General features: G+C 38.0%; 1 protein-coding gene across 2 annotated transcripts in view; it reads right to left on the reverse strand.

Annotated features, from left to right (window-relative positions):
• Positions 1-224: 224 nt before the first annotated feature.
• Positions 225-24,294, reverse strand: part of elfn1.S (extracellular leucine-rich repeat and fibronectin type III domain containing 1 S homeolog) — a 346,212-nt gene continuing 322,142 nt past the window's right edge. For both annotated transcript variants that reach the window (XM_018239135.2, XM_041578290.1), the window contains exon 5: positions 225-4,517. In XM_018239135.2, the coding sequence (XP_018094624.1) occupies positions 1,752-4,163 (2,412 nt within the window). In that variant the 5' untranslated portion in view covers positions 4,164-4,517 and the 3' untranslated portion in view covers positions 225-1,751. The remainder of the gene's footprint in view (positions 4,518-24,294) is intronic.

Here is a 24,294-nt window from a genome sequence, read left to right on the forward strand (position 1 = left end):
ACTTTAATTCTAGGATGCTTATCCAATGTTTTGTTCTAGGATGAAACATCTCATTATACTTACAGTATGAAAGTTTTATGTTTGTATGTGAAAAATGTAAAAATGTCTAGAGAAGTAATATTTCCAGACAACAAATTTTGATTTGAGTATTGAGGATTCAAATGGCTTTTGAATATGAAACACCTTGAGGAAAAAAGACAAAATCATAGCCTTAAAATATGAAATAACCTCCATATTCTAATATTTAATAGATAATATTTTTTAGATTGGTGATAGACCATCTTTTGCAAATCAACTCAATAAATGAATCAAATATAATAATAAAGTATAATAAGGTATAATAAAACTGCTTTATCTCTCATTAAAAGTAAGTCCACACTTAGACATCAATACAGCACAGCACCAATGGAATTCCAACCCATGAGACATTTTCTTTTTTTATTGGCTTTCCAGCAATCATTCTCAGTTACTGGCATTTCCAAGTGCTAAGGGAGATACATTTGAATAACTGGCCAAGTCATCTGTTCTCACTTAGGGATATCTTCAATATCTGGATTGTTTAAAATCATTTAAGGGTTCACTCAGGTTCTGGGGATATTGTCTTTGTCCAGAAATAGAGATTTTCTAACACTGTCTATCATTAACACCCTTGGCAAGGCACATAGGATTTCTCTGAACATGTTACCCTTAATCCAGCTCACATTTAATGTATCCACAGTTTACAGAATAATATACGGGCAAACAACGTTGGAGAAGACCAAGTTCATTCCCCACCCACCCTAGCAATAATAGGCAGGATTCCAGATTTTCAGTAGGGTTGTCTTCTCTATTTATCATTGTAGTTCATCCCATTCAAAACTAGAAGACAATCATAAAACGAAGAAAAAGTCCAACCAACCCAAGAAAAACAAAGAATTATTTTTCTTTAAAAAAAAATAAAATAAAGTGAAATAATAAAAAACAACAAAACCTGATACAAACAGGATAAATCCTTTTAGCCCTTTGACTTCAAGGTGAGGCTTCTAATGGTTTGCATTATAAGCCACATCAGTTGCCAAAGGATTAAGATATAAGTATAGCATTTTTTCTCTCTCTTTACAGCAAATATAGAATTTTTTTATCTGTACAGTATTATAGAGATCACAGTTTTGAATGCAGCTGCATGTGTTTTTACGAGAGCCTCCTTCTAGGCAAAGTCTGCACTGGAAGACTCAATTGAATAAGAAATCAACATAAAGAAAAAAGTTACTGTCTTTTGTAAGTTCATTTTTATCCTGTGGTGATGGTGGAAAGAAACAAAATAGGACACAAGTCAAACCACGCAAGTCAGATTATGAAATTACATGCGATAATGCAAACAAAGTTCAAATCCCTTCCCAAAACTGACTTTTTATATATTTTTTTCGCTTATTTTGTTTAAAAAATTAACTCCTCTTCACAGTTTTAGCATTTTTTTTGTTTTTTAATTTGGTGCATATGCTCACAATTGTGAGTTTTTTTGTAAGCAATTACATTTTTTTATATGATATATAATAATCATATATTTCTTGTTCATTCTTATAGACAGTTTTGAGTAAAAATTAGCTGCTGATAGTTTGAGTTTGGTCCTGTTAACCACATTTCCGCTAAAGAGACCTGCAGAGTGTTTCCACAGTGAATGCTCTGCTGGCCTCTCTGGCTGGGACAGGGTTAAGGGTAATGAAAGTAATCAAGTCACGAGTAGCTGGAGGCAAATGGGAGAGTTAAAAGACTCAGGACTTGTGCTGGGCAGAGACGCCCTTCCAGTAGTCTAGGATGTCATGGAGATCCTCATCTTTGGCAAACTGGACCTTTTTACGCAAGGCATGGCCGGCCGCCATATACTCTTCCTCTTTGTGGCGCTTGCGGTGCAGTTTGAAACGCTCCCAGATGCTGTGGGAAGGTTTGCAGGTGTACTCTGGGCTGGACGTATAGCTAAAATTGTGATAGTGGGGGGAAAGTTGGGAATATGCCAACTCCCTGGGCCGAGGACGGGTTAAAGGTTCCAGTATGGAAGGTTTACGCCCTCCAAGGTTGTCATGTGGAATAGGAGGTGGCTGCTGTTGCTCACTTTGATGTGAGCCAGGATAGGAATGTCGATGCTCTGTGTACTGGCGAATCTTCTCTGCTTCTGCTCTCAATATAGCAGCAGCTGGTGTCACAGTGAGGATGGTTACAGAAGTCGGGGAGGTCTTTTCAATGTATTTTGCTTCAGATTTGTGAGCTGAGCCCTCTGAACGAAATGATCTGGGGCTACGAACAGAGCCGCTAGAAGAGGTGCTTGAGCGTTTTTGAGGAACTTCCATGCTATGATGTCGCTGCAGTGGGTGGGAGTAGCTATCCTTGTACACTGGAGACAGAAAACCATGTTTGCTTGGAATTTGCTCAGATATTAGAACTAGCTGGGGCTCTGCTGTAGAAACAGCTCCTGACTTAACTCCCTGGAAGGAAGTGGACTCAGATTTCAAGGCATCTATACAATTGTTTATAATTTGGTTAACTTTGTCCACCTCTTTAGCAATTGTGGATATCTCTGCCACAGAGCTCTGTGTGTCTGGTGGCATGGAAAGCTCACAGTCTCTTCGCTCTGGTTGTTCACCAGTTCGTACCTCCATATAGTTTCCCTTTGTAGCTTTAGGTGTCTCACTGGTTTCTATCAGTTTATACTGCTCAACCTCTCCAACTGAAGGCAAGTATTGAATGCGGGCTATTGTTTCTGCACTCATCATCTGCCCTTGGGACAGCTGAGTTATGCTTGGGGTCTCCATTTCTGGACCATACTTAAGCTCAATGATTGCTTTTTTCATGTTACCACCTGACTTTTTGTGCTTTTCTTCCTTCTGACGTTTTTTGCGCAGACAGTAATACACTATACCAAGTATTATGACCATACCAAACAGACAGCCAAGGATAGTCATAATATAGTGTGTGGCAGTGGATGGAGTAGGCACTGATTCTGTTTTGGTATGGCTGCGAGTGTAAAAGGCTATGCAGGTGTGGTTGAACCTGAGAGCATTACGAATGGATGCCACACAGTATGTATAATTTGTATTGGCTTTTAACCCTTCCAATTTAATGAATTCTTTTTCAGCATTAAGTTTTTGAATGTCTGTGAAGAAGCTATTGTTGTATTGGACCAAGATGTACATTTTGCTATATGGAGAAGGTATTTCTGCCACAAGAATTGCATCTGTGTGTGTCTCAGTGTTAAGATTAACTTTGAGGCTGAATTTAGGATTGATAGAAGGAGTATGTACATCAATTAGGGGTGTAGTGCCATCTCCAGAATAGCAGTCCTCTTCGGAACATCCGTTATCTGGTGGACCAGTGGTAACTTGATACTTGGGAGATATAATGTGGGGCATAAGTGTATATGAACCATCAGTGCAGAGAGCAGACAGCATGCCAAGAGCATTTCGATATTTAGTTTGACCTTGACCCAACAAATAGTAACCATTATAATCTGGTGGAGAATTGCACTGCATGCGGTCAAAAGTGCGGGTCATGTTGGTGAAAATCTCAAGCCACTTCAGGAAGCCTAAGAGTTCACAAGAACAATAAAAAGGATTACTGTACAATTCACAAACAGTCAGCTTGCTGAGGCTTACAAAAGTGTTGCTGTCTAGCCTCTGGATGTAGTTCATAGACAAGTCAATGTTCATAATATTGGGGCACTCCCAGAAGGCATTAGGAGTCACTGTTTCAATATGATTTGCCTGGAGGTAGAGGTACTCCAACTTGTTAAGTCCTCTTAAAATTCCTTCAGTGAGATTTCTTAGTCTGTTATAACCAAGCTGGAGCACTTGTAAATTGAACTGACCTGCAAAAGCTCCATCTTCAATGTAGGATACCTCATTCTTGGTGAGGTTGAGGTACGTCAGGTTACCAAAACGGCTCAGGGATGAGTAATGAACACTCTTTATTTTATTCTCATTGAGTCTTAAGTCCACTATAGTACTGTTAATGTGCTGTGGTATAGCCTCATAGGGTGGTTGGTTCTGGCTGCAAATAGCAAGCCAAACAAATCCTTTGTCACCTTCAATCAACCAACAGTCTGCCTGTACTTGACCTGTGTAAATGAGGGCACACAGTGCAAGCACCCACAGACAGAGTGCTGGCATTACCATTCCTTTGTGACCTGCCATAGATAGGGAAGTCCTTTCTTATATTCTTCTAAAAATATATATCAATATTATGGAGATTAACTCTCCTGTTACTTTTCTCCACATCTGTCCGTTCAAATGTGCTTAGCACATGGGAAGCTGATGCTCAGTCTTTTATTTTTCAAAAGGAAGACTTCTGGTGAACAGGTTCTTTGTCTACTCTGAAGGGCAGCTGGAAGCCAGTTCTTTGTGCATGTTGACAGCAAACTTTGTAGCCATCGAAGATTTAGGCATACGGTCCAAGTGATCTTTACAGATGACAGCTTTATTCCCTTGTCGTGAATTTCATGACGTTTATATCATTTTCCACTTAGGTACTTGGAATCACACATGCCCCTGAAAAGAAGAGAAAAAAAACCAATAAGCAATGTGCCCAAATATTTAAAAAAAAGTAACAAAAAGTCAGAAATAGCAATTTTGACAATAACTGAATGGTGCTAAGAAGCCAATCAGTAAATACCAATGCTAGAATAGAACATATTCAACAATCATAAAGTTTGAAAGTGCACGATGTAAGAGTTGGTGATTGTAATTTACTCATACTCATCCTTTACCTAACTTCTGTATTAAATCTGTCCCCTTACTCAACAAGGAAGGATAGTCATTTATTAAAGAGCACAGTCTGCAAATCTTGAGCATTACTGTAACCATTTGACCCCTTGCAATCAACATATCCTGCCCCCAAATGTTAGTTATTGCCTTATTTAGTACCTTAGTATAGATTTGGGTAGAAAAAAAGGATTTTGAAAAAAGGGGATGGTGTAAAGGAAAGGACACATTGCCATCCCAAGTATCAACAAGCTCTTATGTTTAGTGATGGGCGAATCTGCGCCGCCGCTTTGCTGGAAAATTTGTGGATTTCGTGCAAAATTCACGAAACGGCAAAAAAATTGCGAAACGGCGCCAGAGTCTCATTTTTTTTATGCCGGCATCCATTTTTTTGGCAAAAATGCGTCGAAGTCCAAAAAACGGTTTTTCTCTGCTGTATCGCAAATTTATTCGCCGGTGGCAAATCGCGTAAAATCACTGCAAATTCGCGCCTGGCGAATAAATTCGCCCATCACTACTTATGTTTAACAGCTGTACTGTGCTGTGAATAGGATAAAAATCATCATCATCATTTATTTATATAGCGCTGTCAAGATACGCATTTAATAATGTGCAAACATTCATCATTCAAGAATAACACCCCTATTTAATGACTATGACAGTCCTACTCCAATCTTGCTATCATTACACCTAATATATTAAGAACGTAGAACTTATTTAGAGTAGCCACAGGTTAGGAGCAACTGCACCTGTCAAATTATTAAGGAATTCATTTTACACATTGTTGCCCTATGCCCTCCACATCCTTTTTTTTAATTCTCTTTAACATGTGTGTGAAAGAATTCTCTTTAGATTTTCTCCATTGCTATGAATTATGCATGTATTATCAACCCTTTGAATTCTCTTCTTCTCATTACACTGTGGTGTAATTTTCTCTCATTATGTAGCCAACACTCCCATATCTATGCTGAAATATCCTGTGTATGTACAGAGATTTTTCTATTCCTTGCATTGCGGCGAAAACTCTGTGATTTAAGTTAGAGTCTATGCAATTTGTACCTTGGATACCTTTAGTATACAGTACACATTTTTCATCCATTTTTTTTTCTTTTAATATTCAGTCACATTATTATGTCAAGTTATTTTGCCTAATCATCTGCGTATTTGTGTTTATGGTAATTAACCACATTTACCAAATTTTCAGCTTCCAAATACTTTTTTCAGCTTAGTTGTTTGTAGATTGTTCACCATAAACAAAGTCTTTTTTTAGTTGAAAATTCCCCGGTGGCAAAAAAATTTTGGCGTGCGTCAGAAAAGTACATTTTGTCAAAACTGCTACGCGTCAACACTATTCGGACCACCATTGATTTCCAGCTTACCGTAGTTGTTTTCAGATTGTTCGCCATAAACAAAGTATTTTTTTAGTTTCCATCTTTTATTTTTTTTACAATTAGTGATGGGTGGATAAATTCGGCAGGAGCAAATTCGTGGCGAATTTCTAAGTTTCGCCGCCAGCGAAAATTCTCAAAACTCTCACGAATATTCACCGGCGGCACAAAAATGTTGGTGCATGTCGGAAAAGTCACTTGCGTCAAAACCATTGCGCGTCAGCACTATTCCGACATCCATTGACTTTAACGGTGGCGTCAAAATAGACGCAAATTGACACAGCCATCAAAATTTGAGTTCCGCAAACGGGAAAAATTCGCTCATCACTAGATACAATTAGTTGATACATTTCTCTGCAGGATCTGTGGAATATTAGTAATTATTGTATCAATTCTAACAGCTGCCTTTAATGGAACTCATGGATTCTGCTCAGCAGGGCCAAAGATAACAAATGCTAAAATAAATCAATTTAAAAGAGTCCGCGACTCCCATTCCCAGATCTGCTTTAGATGGTGAAAAGTGAAACGTTACACTTCAATATTAGAAAACTTTCAAATAGAAAATAGAAAGAATTTGGAAAAAGTCTTAATTTCTGGTGATCTTAAACCAAATGAACTGAAAAAATAGTTTGAACAACCCGTTTAAATAGTGACAGGTATTGATATTTGTATGAAATATAATAGAATACTGGCTTAGCTTTAGCAAGGGATACATGTTGAATAGCGGACAAAATTACTCCTAGCGCTGGTGGATGATTTGCTCATCATTTATTATCTAGAGAAATATCTAAATAGCTGTGTCACAGGTTTCTATAGATTTTTTTTGCAATGGAAAGACTAAATCCAAGGTCTTTACTGCACAGTTCTTTTGATGCTTGATAGCTTCTAAGATGAATTTCTGAAGTTATTAAAGTGGACCTGTCACCCAGACACAAAAATCTGTATAATAAAAGTCCTTTTCAAACTAAACATGAAATCAAATTTCTATTTTTTATTAAAGCATTCATAGCTGTTGTAAGCTCATTTAAAAATCTCATCTGTCAATCAAATATTGTCTGCCACTCCTCTATGCCAGTGGCATAGAGGCGGGGCAGACAATTACTTTCACTTTCCATTCAGCACTTCCTAGATGTCACTGCTCTCCAAACATTCTCCCATTCTCTTTACCATTTAATTGTGTAACCAGTGCATGGGGATGGACATCGGGTCCCCTATTCTGGTGCACAAACAAGATTCTGAGATGATACAAGGCTTGTCTTAATAACAGTGTCCACAAAATGGCTCCTGCCTGCTTGCTATAATTTTGAAATCCCATACTGAAGGAAACCAGATTCAAATAATTTATAAAGTGTAATTAAAGTTAATTTTGCTTGAATAATGTGATAAAATTGGATTTTGAATAATTTTTTTGGGTGACGGGTCCCCTTTAACCTGCTAAAAGATAAAAGAGAATGCACCAGGCCTGGGGCCTATCTAAGTCCTCTGATGTCTCCCCAGTATCAACAACACCCAATACCACAATTAACCTTTTTTTTCCCTACCATTTAGGGCAGTGGCAAATGGGAAGATTTATCGCCCATCCTTATTTATGAGCAATCGCTCACAGGAAATAATTGAGATTGTTGGCGGTATGACCAAATATCGCTAAGTCGCCCAAAGTTGCCTCTGGTCACTTAGTGATATGTTGGTCATACCACCAGTGATTTAAATTATTTCCTATGGAGAGGCATTTTTGGGAGATTTGTTGCCCACACTTAACAAATCTCCTGTGTGCCACTGTTCTTAAAGAACATATCTGGTTTATCATGCAAAGAAGTTCTGTAATAAATATATTTTTAGCACGAGCAGAGCTTAATTTCAGTTCATTAGAACAAGCTATTTTCTGGTTATTTGCTTTGCATTCAGTGTGAATGAATCAGTTGCATTGAAAGCTAGAAATAAGGGAAAGGGGCTAATCTTAGTTTATTGACTTGCAGGGACATGTCTAGGGAGCTGAATCCTAATTTTAGCTACAATGTTTCTTTTATAAGTCTAGTTTCTGCTGGTAAATAGTCACAGGAGACCAGGATGTTCCATATGAGCCTGCAAGAAATCATTGGATAACATAGACCATGATAGCTGCTTTTGCTCCTGTACAGCCTACAGGAAAACAAAGTTAGCAATGGTCTCATATTTGCAACGGTTACCAGCAGATCTCATTTTCAGTTAAACAGACATTTAGTCTATCAATTTGATTATCAGAATCAAATTTTTCTCGTTGTACAAATAGTTTGGTTAATGGGGTAGTTCACTTGTACTTTAACATTTAATACATTATGGAATGGCCACTTGTTTGACTGGTCTTTTTTATTTCTTATTGTTTTTTAATTATTTGTCTTCTTTTTATGACTCTTTCCATCTTTCAAAATGAGTCAGTGACCCCAGTAGCCAAAATCAATTGCTCTGTAAGGCTACAACGTGATTGTTATTCCTACTTTTAATGAATTATCATTAAAGCAAAAGGTAAAATGGGTAAAGAAAAACTTTACTGGCCAAACACTTTTAAGAAACTAGATCCGATGCGGAATATTTATCAAAGGATAAAATGAAAGTTCACCACACGGGAACATTACAGCTTTTTATTATTTTGAAAAGGAGTTTTATAGTTTGCATCTGATGAACTGTGGCACCCAGTCTCCAAAACTGGATGGCAGAACCTGATTAATTTACAATTAGACTGTAAGAACGTGTGGGCAGAGCCCTCGTTGTCTACTGTATTAATTTGTCAGCCACTTTACCTATAGTGCCTTACCAGGTCATGGGGTGAGGTGTTGACATTACAGGGGCTGTGATGTCATGGGATTGGGTGGATCACTGGAGCTGTACATGGTGGGAGCAGGTACGTAGGCCTTAAAAATGCTGGGCCATGTGGCAGAACGGTTTAGGGAGGAGAGGCCACCGGTGTGCTCTTCACCCAGACAACCTGGTTTTCGGAAGGGCTGCCTGGGTCAAAACTGCCTGCCCCATTTTCTAAACTAGGGAAACCAGGCAGGACTATATTAGATTAACATGGCAATTTGGCCAATCATCGATCGCCACGTCATAACCCCACCCTGATTTCACTGTTCCCACCTCTAACATCACTTGCCCCACCCCTGTGATGTCACCTCCTGCCCGGTCTCAATACAGCTGTAAGGTGGCAATCCTAAGGTAACCATATACATCCAAATATACATACCCACACATGCTTATACTATACACACTTTACACAACACTATCATAAAAGGCCTATCCCCTTTTTGCTCTTGGTTTTCCTGTTATCTAGAATTCTTGATCCAGCCAATTCCTGTGTGGGGAGACACAGCCCATTCTTTCTCCCACAATGCACCACTGTAATACTTGGCATTAGGGGAGGCCAGGCTGTTGGGGAACTATAGTGGACTTCTGTTGTGACAATTACAGATATTAATGTAATGTGTTAATAAAGTTGTTGAAGGTTTTCGAAGAGGGAAAAGGAAGTGAGTTAAAGAGTCAGCTTTGTGAGTGACAGGGAGAGAAGCAGAGAAAGGAGGGACAGTTAGGAGAGATATTGCAATTGTTGGAAGTTGAGAAATTGTGTAAATAAAAACAAGATTTTGGGGTTAAACCATTGCCTTCCATAGCTTTTATTGACAGTTACAAGGCAGGCTGATCCTGTCAGTCAGGCCTCACCTGTGCCCCATACTTACACTTCTCCAGCAGAGTCTCGGGCTCGTCTGTCACTGTCAATGGTTTAGACGCTTGACAGGTTATTAAAGCAACTATTTGCAGATTTTCTCTTTCACTTCAACATACATAAGTCAGACTTTAAACAAAGGTGAACCACTCGTGAGAGTTTTGCCTGCAATGTATACTCCTGAGACCCCAGAGTCGTATTAACGCGCCGCTGGAGTAGAAGAAATAAATGAGGGTCACACAGAGACTGTTCCCTCTGTGCTCTACATCCATCTGCTCAGATGTTCCACTCTTGCTTGGAACATGTGATTCAATGTCACATCAATGGACCTCCATGACTGTGCAGTGTGAGTCACAGTGAGAGAATATTACATGACCTGCAGCAGAACCGCTGCATTAGAAAGATGCGGCAATGTGTCTGACCCTTGCTTAATTAAACACTTCATTGCCTGACCGAGGGATATGCAGCTCACTCATCTGTGTATAGTCTGAAAATAATGTATATATTGCCAACTCCTGCTTCCCACACTTAGAATAAGCACATTATATACAGTTTATTTTTCATTTTATTATATACAGTTTATTTTCATGCATATTCCATAATTATTTCTGCCAGCTCATGGCTGCTGCTCTTTAGTTAGAGTGCATTCTGCTCAGTATTAGGGTGACAGGTCTCTCCAGGGATGTGGGACATTGAGAGATCAAAAAGGTTGGAATAATAATGCCACTAGGAGCGGTGTCAACTGTAATACAATGGTTAGCAGGCCTGCTTTGCAGTTCAGGGGCCCTAGGTTCAGTTCCAGTCAAGACACCATCTGCAAGGAGTTTGTATGTTCTCCCAGTGTGGAGTTTATCTGAATCCCTCCCACCCTCCAAATTACTTTGAAACAGAATAATGGTCAACAATACAGGGTTAGCTTTTAGCCTGCAAGAAAATAGTTATTGACAGTAGGAAAGAGCAGACTGGGATTTCTAAGATCTGGCTGTCTACAGTGTATTGTATATGACTAGATGAATCATTGCAATCTCTCTAGCTAAATTTATTGGGGAAGTATCTTATTAGGGTTTCTGGAGTGTGACTGGGGATGGGTCTTAGGTATAGGCCTAGTAAATACCTCTTTAAAGTGACTGCGGCTCATTTATCAACACTGGGCAGTTACCATGGCAGCCAATCAGTGACTACCTTTTTTCAGCCAACTGCAGGTAGAACATTGAATGCAACAATCTAATTGGATGCCATTGTTTACTGCCCATGGGCAAATTTACCTAGTGATGATAGATGGCTCCCACTGTCTTCAGTCTCTAGGAATTGGTTGACAAGGGTTTCACATACCTACAGTAGTTATAAACCCGTTAGGGTTACTACCTCTCATTCTCTCAAAATCTAAACCCTACTGCCAATGTGTGGCATTGTCCTAACTGATGACAGTCAGATAACAAAAAGGAAATTAATTAATGCTATATATATACTGTATATTATTTTAAAATATTCTTGACTACCCTTTAAATATATACTGTACATGCCCTCTTGCCAAAATATCACTCCTTTCAATTCATTTTTACACCGTTGAAACATAAAAAATCCAAAATCAGCACTATTGACCCTAGATTCTATAGTTCCTACTGTATGTTTATAAGTTTTTGTCATCGCATATACATGTAGAAAATAACTTGATTGTGCTTAAAGGAAAACTATACCCACCCAAACAATGTAGGTCTCTATAAAAAGATATTGCATAAAACAGCTCATATGTAAAATCCTGCTTCATGTAAATAAACCATTTTCATAATAATATACTTTTCTAGTAGTATGTGCCATTGGGTATTCATAAATAGAAAATTGCCATTTTAAAAAATAAGGGCCGCCCCCTGGGATCGTAGGATTCACTGTACTCACAAACATACCAACAAACCATACATGTTAGGTCACATGAGCCAATTAACAGACAGAGTTGTGTCTTTTGCTTCCACACTTCTTCCTGTTACAGTTAGAGTTGTAGTATTTCTGGTCAGCTGATCTCTGAGACAGCACACAGACCATGACTAAATGGTTGTTCAAGGCAAGAGATGTAAAAGGAAAAGATTTACTTAAATATATATTCCAGTTTGGTAAGATTCTTTAATATGCCACTTAATATGATATGAACTATCTGTTGCTTAAGTGTTCATTTTGGGGGTATAGTTTTCCTTTAACTCACTGTTTTTGAGGGCCACACTCTGATTTTCTAACAGCCTCCAGTGCAATACGTGGTTACTGCCACATGACCTATAGACTCAGTTGTTTTTCTTTCAGAAACCAAATGGGAGAGTCACCCAAGCAGAGGAACAGAGAAATTAGAGTGATAAATTACAAATTATAAATGCTTAATCAGGCATAGAAAAATAGAGGGGATTTGTATTTTTTTTGCTCAGTGCTGGAAGGCACAAAATGTTTAAATGCACATTGGCTATCCATTTTCCTGCAATAATTTGAGCAGACAGCTCTAAGATGGCCCAGAAAACATGTATTAATGATGAATTTACCCATATCATCCCTGTGTACATTCATCAATTGTCAGTTGCTAAAGTCAGAGAATAGAATTCTATTAGCTAGCAGAGTGCAGTGATTTCCATAAAAGGCAGAATGTCTGGTAATGTGCCATTAAATTTATTTTCTATCCATATATGATGATTTACTTCATTTGAACATGTACCTTCCTCAGCTGAGTTGCAGTGCTGTTATGTGTTGCCATAATAATGCTAAGGAGCAAAAAGCATGATTCATAAGTGTCAGGGGGCCTTTCGGCTCCCAGCGGGGGAGTCAGGAACAAGGAGGAAGCCTTTAGGGTCAGAGTTCAGATTCAAGGTACAGGCAAGGGTTAAGGCAAATACAAGGTCAAAGTCCAGGTAAGGGTTCAATGGCAAGCAGAAAGGATCAGATTCAAAGTCCAGGCAGAGGTTCAAAGTCCAGAATAACAACAATAAAGCACCCAGGAATGCTAATAAACAGATCCTACAATTGGGCAGTGATGGAGAGTACTGGGCACACATTTATTTTGAATTTTATCGCCAAATCGGCACTGGCGCAGCGTCCTGCATCAGAGGCGACGCGTCTGCGTCATCACGCGGCGACATGCGCGCTTGCGTTGTTGCGCCGGCACATCTACCCAGGTGTCGGCCATGGGTGCCGCCATTTTGGGAGCGACGCCAGGGAGGAAGCACGTGCCGCCTGGAGCTCCGGGCGTCCTCGTTCGTGACAATAAGACCTTATAGACAATGGGGCAGATTTACTAAAGGGCGAAGTGGCTAACGCTAGCGACATTTTGCCAGAAATACCATCTGCAGGGACATCGACAATTTACTAACAGGTGTAGGCGACAATTCGTCCATCACTAGCTTTCATTCACACTCTATCGCAAGGCAACTTTTCGCTTCTGCTAATGGTCATTACTCCGCAAATGCAGTAAAGTTCGAATTCTACTTAACGTTACCTCTTTCGCCAGAGTTGACTCCACCACCTCAACACCAGGTGAACTGCTAAAATGAAGCTCGGTCTTCCTCAATCTTATGTAAGTTACATCATATCCTGTCTGCTGGAAATACGCTGATGACATTACCTTTTTCTAAGCGGGATTGCCTGCATAAGTCCTAACTATTAAACTTTAAAAATAAAAAAACTTAAAAAAACTTAAAATTTTCCCCCAGACATTTGAGGGGCATGGAACATTCATTTTAGGGTGGGCTCATGCTTACGGCATTATATGATTCTCTTTTTTATCTTTATTCAGGTTCCTTCGACATTTTTTTTAATAAAAAGTGGTCACGTCAAACATTTGCACCAACATCTCTAATAAAGATGTCAATATGACTTTAATGTACCGCCCTATTCAAATAGACCAAAGCGTAAGAGAACTAACAAAGTTTTGCTAGGCAGAAGCAATCGCCAAGTCACCAGTGTTCAACACCCAGGACACAAATTAGCATTTTAGTAAATTTAGTAAATTGATAAATACACCTTTTAAAATCCCATAGAAATGAATGGAGAGTGGCGGAATATCACTCTAGCAGACCGTGGCAATCTCAAACTTCACTCTTTGATAAATATACCCCAAAGGGGTGAAGAGGTGAGAGGAACTGTTTATACAGAGCTCAAGTTCTCTACTTAACATAACAGCTAATTACATTGGAGTTATTGTGAAAGCAAAACAATTCTGTGTTTACTCTGTGCTTTATATTATGAAATCAAATGTTCTAAATTAAATAAATGTTATAAGCTCCTATGAGCATGTTTTAGAGTACACAGGTTTTACATGTAAAAGCTCCTCTATGACTTGTGGATGGGCCAACTCACAGGAATATAACCCCCTCCCCAATGTTAATTATGTTCCTATGTTGCATAATATTACAATAAATGCTATTGAGAAAGAAAAGCATTCCTCCATGCATTCATGATGGGAAAACTTCCCATATTGCAAAAAAGTTTGCAAAATTGTGTAATAAAAACCAAAATGGTGAGATTTTGATCAATTTTGCCAATGAGTGTTTTTTCATCATTTTTTTCTCATGCCAAATGCATTGAAGTCAATGGGCATTTTTCTTGTGCCTAATGCATTGGAGTCAATGGGTGTTTTTCTCCCAAATTCTTTCTTGTGCCGAATGCATTGGAATCAATGGGGTTTTCTTGCATTCAAAAGCATGTCGCAATTTGTCGACAAAATTCTTGAAAATGTGACTTTTGCTGTGAATCTGAATCACCCACCACCTGCCTAACGTTCTCTAAAAACCCTCAATTGCTGATGGTAACACCTCCATGAATGTCCTCTTTTCAATTGCACAATCCTAGTAAGAATTAGGGCTGAACTCCACCAGCGTTTTTCGTCTGATTGGTGTGGGGTGACAAAACATTTCTATTTTGATGCCTGTGACTGCATCTGACTTGTCGCCTGCGTTTTGTCGCCACGCACCGATCAGATGAAACAGCCCTTAGGAATGAACACACTTTTTTGATACAAATTTGCAACAAAATATGTATATTTTTCACGAATTTAAATGGCGTGTATAGGTCACAGGGAAGGAGAAATACTGAGTTTGCTTTGCATCTTCTTTTACACATAGAATAATCCCACATTATTGGCAGATGCATTAAGTGATGAAATTACAAGATGCAACCTGCATTCAATTTGTGAACATGTGTACAAGCAATTGCGTTAATTTTGATGTGTTGGGTGCAATAGTGCTGTGCACAAATCCCTGTGCATTGTGGATAAAAATATAGGGATTTGCATCCATAAATTGTATTTTGCACCCTACGCACTTTGTAAATGAGTCTTTTGGTTTTTTTTGTGCTTGCCTACCGTAAAACATATGTTTAAATAAATGCTATTAAAGGTTTTATCAATATTTTTTTAACAGTGCCTTTAAGCACAAGTACTATTGTAATAGCAATGTTCTTCTCAGGAAGTAGAATATTGGTTCATATATTTCACATGTCGCAAAAATGAATGCATTTCTTATACATATTTGCCTGTGGATATTGTACCTTCTAACTAAATAGGATATGAATTTCTCTGGCCTTGGATGGCTTAACCCACCAACGATCTCATTATCTGTGAAACTGCTTTGAAAAAGCCTGGTTTCTGAGGCTGCCAGAAGAACTAAAGATATCTAGAGCAGCTGAGAAATCCTACTTTAAGGGTCTCTATCATTACATAATTTAGATTTTATTATATTCCCAATGGAATTTTCTTTGCAAGCTTAATAGTGCAATCTAGGTTTTCGTTAAGATTCTCAGTTTATATAGAAATACACAGTTCACTGGATTTCACTCATTTGCTTTTCCATACCACTTTGCTAAAGAAATCAAGTGAAATGTCCCACATAAGGCTTATTTAGGAGCACACGTGAAGTACTGGATGATCAAAAATGGGCACAACCATTATACAAAGTATCACCTTTAATTAAAGGAACAAAAGGTGCAAAGCGTGAACTTCCATGTAGTTGTGCTGGAACTTGGTGCGTCCATACTGCTTCCTGTTTCTAACTGAGTTCATGTTTCCTTCTATGAGTGCATTGTTCTCTCTGTGAGCTGCATCAAATGGCACAGTAGACTTGCACCTATAGAATCATATGCAGGCACTATTTTGATGTCAAGCACCAAAAATTGCCCAATTTGTCAGTTGTCATCATGAGCACTTAAGCTTGTTTTGATATAAACAAGCCTATACACATATAACACAAGTCAGCTAAAATGCTGGAATGATATGATTAAATGCTACATTCTGGGTTAAATACAGTGATTTGCATCCAAATTTGCACTTTGCACACCACACCTGTACTCATAAGCAAGCCCTAAAGTGGCTGCAAAAAGAGCAACTAAATATTTGACTTGCTGGCCCATAGAGGCAATGAGCTTTTGCTAATCAAGGTGCATAGATTTTTCTAACATAATGCCAAGTTTGGCAACATGCAGACTTAAGTGCACCCCATTCCTGCACTGGCTGACCTCAAACAGTCCCTCATTATCCATAAATGGTAGTGCACCATCACTAGACTTTAAACATTCAGAAAGATGATTATTTGGTTGTGGCTTGGGCATTTGCTTGGATACCCCTGCCAATGCCAGAGACTAATAGGAACTAACTGGAAAAATAGGAAAAGAGATTACTTCCTGGACTCAACTAAACTTTTGGAATGTTGGGTAAGGAATTACATAAAAAAACATAGGACTGCAATTACCCCGCTCCCCTAAACATCCAAGATAATAATAGCGAAATAAATATTTTACAATTCTGTAGTTCCTACAAATCAATTAATTCCAAGTAATTAGAGGGATATGGATTTTAAAGTATTGCTCACCATTAACATTAAGGTGTGGATTCATCAACATTCAAATTCATTTTTTGGGCCAAAAATTTCAAATTCAAACTATAGCTTCTGAAACTTGAATTTCTAAAATTTGGAATTTAAAACTTTGTCTTATGAAATCTAGCCAGTTCAATTAGAAGTCAGTGAGAGTTGCATTAGCAATATTCAAGCTATTTTTCATTTCAAGTATTCAAGATGAATCAGAATCTGGTGAAAATTATGTTTTTTTCATGTTTTTATGATATCAAGGTTTTTATAGTCAAGCTTTTTAATAAACTGGCACACATTTTTTGATTTTACAGTTTTTGAGTTTGTTCCAATTTAAAAAAAAGTTGAAAATGTGTTTTTGTTAGCTTAGACAACAGCATTCTAATTTGCATTTGGTTTTCAGTTTACAGTTGTTTGTGATTTTTTTTTTTACTTTTTTTGTTTTGCAGCTGTCAAGCTTGACATTTTAACTAACTTTGATCCTATTACTGGGCAGTTATTAGCCCTAGCAAACATGGACGCACTGAAAGCCAAATGTGAGATAAATAAATATAAACAATAAAAAATAAGAGTAACAAACTAGAAAAGCGAATATAAAATATAAAACACAAATACAAAATACACAAGGAAGGCCAAATTAAATATTTGTTTAAAATAGTTTTATCTATAACATACTAAAAGTAAATGTGAAGGTGAATGTCACTACTAAATATCCATTAAGGGATATTGGTGTCTCTGAACATTACTGCTAAATATATTTTTCCACATCACCCCCCAAAGGAAAAAACTAAACCCAGGACCACTGGAATGTAATGTTTTATCTCATAAATAAACAATATTGTCTGTTGGTACAGCTTTCTAGTGTAAAATCAAATGTCAGGGCCATTTCAATGCAGAAGATGAAGAAGCAGAGAGAACAACACATCCTCTTGGGCCTCACAACTTCTCCTTGTTTGAGAAACATTACAGTTCATTGAGCCACAGTTCATTTGTTCTCAATGGGCCCTTGGCCCACTGGCTGTAGGGGCCGCTCTTTGACTGCAAACAGGGTGAGATTTCAAAGGATTAACGCTCAGATCACTCATTCTCCTGACAATCAATTAACTCCCACAGCAGTTACCTCCCTCTGTCTGCCACTAAATCAACAAAATTTAAAATTAAAGTAACAATAACGTCAAAAAATAAAAGTGTTTTATAGTAATGAAAATATAATGCAGTGTTGCCCTGCACTGGTTAAACTGCTGTGTTTGCTTCAGAAACACTACTATTGTTTATATAAATAAGATGCTGTGTAGCCAAGGGGGCAGCCATTCAAAGGAGAAAAGGCTCACGTTACACAGCAGATAAGCTCAGTAGAACATAATGGTGTTATCTGTTATCCATTAGTTAACCTGTGCCATATAGCCGTTTTTCAATTTCCGCCATTGCTACACAGCAGCTTGTTTATATGAACTATAGTAGTGTTTCTGAAGCAAAAAAATTTATTTTACCAGTGCAGGGCAACACTACATGATATTTTCATTACTTTAAAACACTTTAATTTTTTGGTGTTACTGTTCCTTTAAATCCAAAATCAGCTAATCAGCCCCTCATTCTTAGTCAATGGAATAACATTTACAGAGACCTCTTTCTCTGATTATTTCCAATGTTTTCCCTCTGCATGAAACCCATGAATTACCCCACTCCATAAAAAATTAAAATAGCCCCTCTTTGTCCAATAAATATATCCCTACTACAGCCCTTCATCCCACCATTAATGACTTCATGTCCATTCCCACAACTAACCCTCTATCCCAATCCCATGTATAAACCGTTATTCCCAGAGATTGCCCTCTTAATCAACCACAATAATTAGATACCAGTTCAATAGCTATTGCTCTATATAGGCATAATTCTTATACCCCCTTTATTTTATCCACAGCCCCTTATCTCAGCACCACAAGTAACATTGCACTGTCCATCATATTCTAGACTTATCTACATTTCTACCAAAAGTACCCTCCTTCATCAGATACTACATTAAAAACTGCCTCTGTTGTACCAAACTACTTCAGCACAGAAAATTAACTAATATAATATCCATTTTAAGTTTAAACTGTGTCCTTTTACCTATTTGAGAAGCAGCAGTACAGACAGACAGAGACTTGTTTTGTCAACGCTGCATAATTCTGACTATAAAATATATCAGTGTGCAATGCTCGCTTAATCTTAATCCCAAAATGACTGTGGGTTATTAAAATGATAACCAAATTTTTTATAATTTAGTCTTAAAAGGGTAAGGTTGAATTGAATCCAACATGCTGTACTGTAATCTTCTTAAGTGAATTCATTAAAGCCTAATATTCTTCTTTTTCTTACAGTACTATATATGAGTAGGACTGTTCCCTCCCTTTGGTTAATAGCAATAGTCTGTAATTGCCAGTGTTTAAAATAATGACGTGAAGCTGCTAATCTATTAAATAACAGTAGGGCAGGGCTGATGTCGGGAAAAAATAATGAATGCGCTCTGTTTCTGATAAAATTAAAATGATGGGTGTAATGTGTCTAAAGTAGTGATTTATAGTAAAAATAATCTATTATATTTTTGACTGCTCTATTGAAACCTGTAATACTGTACTTTCCTTATAACATTCTTTAAAAACAACCAAAGGCTTTTCATTGATTTTAACTTTTAGAAAATAATAGTCTCTAACCCTTTTGTATACGTAAAACAGCTTCCATAGGCAAACAATCCCTAAATACAGGTATGGTATTTATTATCCGGAAACTAGTTATCCAAAACCTCTGAATTATGGGAAGGCCATCTCCCATAGATTCAATGGAAGAGATGGCACATGGTCAAGAAAACATGTTATGTGATCAAAATGTTGAAATAAGATGTTGTTTCATATACGGGTCTGCTATGATATTTCAGTACACTATTTACTGTATCTCCAACATTTTATTTTCCGGATCCAAATGAATAAAGATTTCCCGTTAGCTGTTAGCAGAAAGATAATTCTATGACTTATTTCCTGGCTTACTGCAAGTGTTGCCTTGTATAACTCTGATTAAAGCTTGCTAGGTACGCTGACGTATCTAACCAGGCAGGTGTGCATAATAAACATTCTCATTAACATCTAAATGAAGAAAACTGAAGTTCTTGCATAGTAATTTCAGAATTCTTCACAGACCTGAACGTCTGTTGTTTGTGGGTTCTGTTAAAAAGACCCAGCTTTAAAGAGCAGGTTGACCCTTGGAAAAAATGGAATGTGAATGTTTTCATCTCAAATTGCCTGGTCTGTTGACTCTGGAAACTGGTAGGTTGTAGGTGGTCAGCAGATTTATACATATTTGTAGAGGATTCAATATATGAACTTTGCCTTATTTAACTACACAACAGGATATTATTATATAGATCTGACCATACGGAGTCAGTGGACTATGAGCTGGATATTACTAGATGCATGTTTTTAACATGTCCCCATTATCTCAGGAGCTTGGTCTACCACATCAGAGCAAGTTGGGTGAGTTCATCTTCAAAACACCTGTCCTGTCTGGCCCATCATAAACGGTTGGATCTTGAAGATATAGAAGTTCCCAAGTAAAATCACACTTTAAAGGGGTTATTTATTAAAGTCCAAATACAAAAAACTCGATCAATTCTAGTTTTTTTTTCCTAAAAAAAAAAAGTTGCGGTTTTTGTGTGATAATCCATAAAAGTCAAGTTTTTTTTAATGATAAATAAGGATTAATCGAGCATTATAGTTTGGTCAGACTTTTTTTATCTAAGATATCAGAAAAATTGGGATTTTGATAAATAACCCCAAAAGTGTCAGTCTCCAACAAAGGATTTGAACAGGGCTGGAGGGCTTCAGATCAAATAAAAAGGGTTCTCTTTGAAAGCAGTTGTTTCAGCCATGGTTGCTTGAAGCACCTATGGCTAAACCCTTCATTCTATTTTGTGTCTGCCGTGACAATGTGAAATGTTTAAATGGTATCTAATAATATCTTGTTAATAAAACACAGATATTGCATTTATTTTACAGTTATTATTTTTTCCAGAAGTGTCTGTTTGTCCCTCAAATAACTGTCACAATTGTATTAGTCTGAAAATAATTAACAATCAAGTTATTCAAGTAGGTTAGGGTTCTAGTTCATGCCTGTACCACTAATGGTACTATCTGTGAGACAAAGAGTAAAACAATTGCTCTGTTAGAGCATGAAAGGCAAGTTGTTATCCCCACAATTACTGATCACCTTTAAAAATGGATGTGTTATCAGCTAAGACAGAGAAAATGATTACAGTGTCAACCTCAAGCTTATTTATGAGCAAACTACAAAACAAAGGACCATGGACAGAGCCCTGTAGTACTCCACTGAAAACATTAACCCAACAAGAAAAGGTTACATTTATCACTATTTGCAATCTATTTTATAGCCAGTTCTTAATCCAAGTATAAATAGTAGGTTAAGCTGGTTCCTCTGCCCGCAGTTTCCTATTGTATTTTAACCAGATTTAATAAAGATTCAACGTTTTACTTCAAGTCAAGTTTGGTTTCCCCGACGTCCTGCTTCATTGGCCCCTCGCACTCAATCAAGTTTCCTTCACGTGTGAACCACCGCAGCCAGAGCGGATCTGTGGGAGGTGTGCTCATAGCAGGTTTTTCCTCCCTATCGAGTGCGGCAATGGCGTTGACTCCTATCCGGTTATAAATAGTAGGTTCAAAACCAATATTTCTTAATTTAAGCATCTTGTGAGATTGTATCAGATAATGTCAGTTTAGCAACAACACATCCACCACAACCCCAAGGTCTACTGTATGTTTCTGTTAACCTGCTCATGAAAAACAAAGGGCTAGATTAAAATAAACGAAAAAAATGTATTTTATGGCTTATCAAGTTATAACATATAGGTCAAAGAGAAAAACCTTTCTCCTAATTCAGTTCCAGATTGCCCCATTCACTCCCATAGTTTTCATGTGAAAAATGGCGAGATATGTTGTTTTCTATGAATTGCATCTGGATCTATGGAAAAATCTGGATAAGAAGATAAATCTTTCTTACCTAATTAAATATGTCACGATGTCTGGCAAGTTCCTAAAATCGTACTGACACATGGTGTGATCTGAAATGTATTCCAATACATTATCAGTCTCAAAGAAGACCATGCTATGATCTGTATTCCGTAACTGCTCTTCCGCACTAATGAATTAACTAAGCTGCTTAGTACCCTGGGGGTGACCATCAGGTCCTGGGTGTTTGATTGCACACGTTAAATTGTCTTACTCCTGATTCAGCAAGTCACCTATTTAATGTAGGGATGCACCTAATCCACTTTTTTGGATTCAGCCGAACCCCCGAATCCTTGGCGAAAGATTCAGCCGAATGCCGAACCGAATCCGAATCCTAATTTGCATATGCAAATTAGAGGTGGGAAGGGGAAAACATTTTTTACTTCCTTGTTTTGTGACAAAAAGTCAAGCAATTTACCTCTCTGCCCCTAATTTGCATCTGCAAATTCGGATTCGGTTCCGCCTGGCAGATGGATTCGGCTGAATCCTGCTGAAAAAGGCCGAATCCTGGATTCGGTGCATCCCTAATTTAATGTATGGAATTTAAAAAGGAAGCCATCAATAAATAGTTTCACCCGGTATCATAAGAAAAGAAGGGTTTTAAAATCACTGCTTTCTCCCTGTTTCCATCTACCTATTTACCTGACACCATTGTTCCCATAGACTAGACTAGGCTTTAGCTATATATAACTAAAATTCTTTGACTTGAAGTGCACAACCCCACTATGGAGAGCAGAGGGAGTTTTTCCATAGCAAAAAGCAAAGGGACAAGAGGGGGGTTGTGGGTGCACTCCTAAGGCCATATAAAAAAATATTTAAATACAATAATCCCCTGTCTAAAAAAAGAAAAACAGGGTTTTTTGTTACAAAGTTAAAATCATAAAATTGGTAAGCCGCCTTACCACGTCAAGGTAAACCCCATACGGCGGTCCCTAACCCGTTTACCTGTGATCAAAATTTAAAACCTTGGTTTCAATTTGGACTAGATCCTCCCCCGCCACCTGCATATGCGGCTTTTGAAGGGGAGACTGCCCAGACCAACGCCCATTTAAAAAAAAAAAAAGGTGATTGTGAAGAGACTATAATGAAGGAAAAGTAAAGTTGTATATATAAGTGCACACGTGTGTGTGTATGTGTGTGAGTATAAGTATAAGTACAGGTGTGAGTATAGATTTAGAGGGAGATGAAAAGGAAAAGCTAAATGAGGAGTGTAATAGGTGTAATGTGTGTGGGTCTGTGCAAGTGTTACCTAGTGATAAGTGCAGCAAATATAATGGGTGTCTCACAGGCGTTGGTAATAAAAAGGCCAAAGCCTCCCCAGCCGCTAGCATTTGTGGCTTTTAAGGGAGAGAAATTGCCCAAGCCAAGGATTAATAAAAAACAACAAGGACATAGGGCCACCGTTAATTTAAAGGGGTGGGTATGAGGGTGCACTAACCACATGAAGCTCAGCCACAGCTTCCGGCTACATTTCAGGTACAAGAGGGGGGTTGTGGGTGCACTCCTAAGGCCATATAAAAAAATATTTAACCCACAACCCCCCTTTTGTACCTAAAAAGCAAAGGGACTTTAAGTCCAAGAATTCATTACTTTCCAATGGTAGTTTTACAGTAGTTTTACAAGAAATCCCTTTTTCTAAATTTCTCTGTGCCTCCTAAAAAGGAGGAATATGTTTCACATTATGTGTTGTCCTACAAGGTGGTTAGTTTGACTTTTTATATGGACATCTGTTTTTCTGTGTTCTGTACAACCTTTTAGATCCCTGAAAAGAACAGACCACAGATAATGAGCTTTTTATCGATGATCATTCATCCCAAGACGTCATCCCATATCACAGAAAATTCACAAATGGGTGATTAGAACAAAAAGTCTAAAATGTCTGGTTTGGAGGAGCTAACCCACCTTTTTATTCATATTTCACAAACACACCTGCTTAAAAATAAATGTAGCGCTATAGTAAACTGCTTTATGTGGAGACAGTTTCAGCTACTTTCCTTTGTGGGCTGGGGCCACAGATGAGCTCTCTTTCTCAGGGGTAAGCCCTCGCAGCAGGGTGGAGGCAGGGTGTAGTGTAACTGTAACTGTGTGCAATGCACAAGAAATTGGGCGCCAGTAGTTTTATTTGCTTAAACAATAAACGGAGTTTATTAACCAAAACCAGAGTTCACCATGGAGCATGAAACATAGAGTAAAACAGAGATCAATCAAAGTTACACAATATACTCACTGTGTGAATATAGAACAACTCTCTGAGGAGTAAGGAGTACATGTAGAGAACAATGCAGCTTGTTGGAAGGTATTTCCCCAATCTTCAGGATTACCTTAAATGGAACTCAGAAACTCTTACTTCCCTGAGTTTAAAGGAATTGTTCAGTGTAAAAATAAAACGTGGGTAAATAAAAAGGCTGTGCAAAATAAAAAATGTTTCTAATATAGTTAGTTAGCCAAAAATGTAATATATAAAGGCTGGAGTGATTTGATGTATAAACATGTCAGTCAGGACACTACTTCCTGCTTTTCAGCTCTCTTGGTTTACACTGACTGGTTACCCTGGTTACCAGGCAGTAACCAGTCAGAGACTTGAGGTGGGGCCACATG

This window comes from Xenopus laevis, chromosome 9_10S (assembly GCF_017654675.1).
Source record: "Xenopus laevis strain J_2021 chromosome 9_10S, Xenopus_laevis_v10.1, whole genome shotgun sequence".
Taxonomy (NCBI): domain Eukaryota; kingdom Metazoa; phylum Chordata; class Amphibia; order Anura; family Pipidae; genus Xenopus; species Xenopus laevis.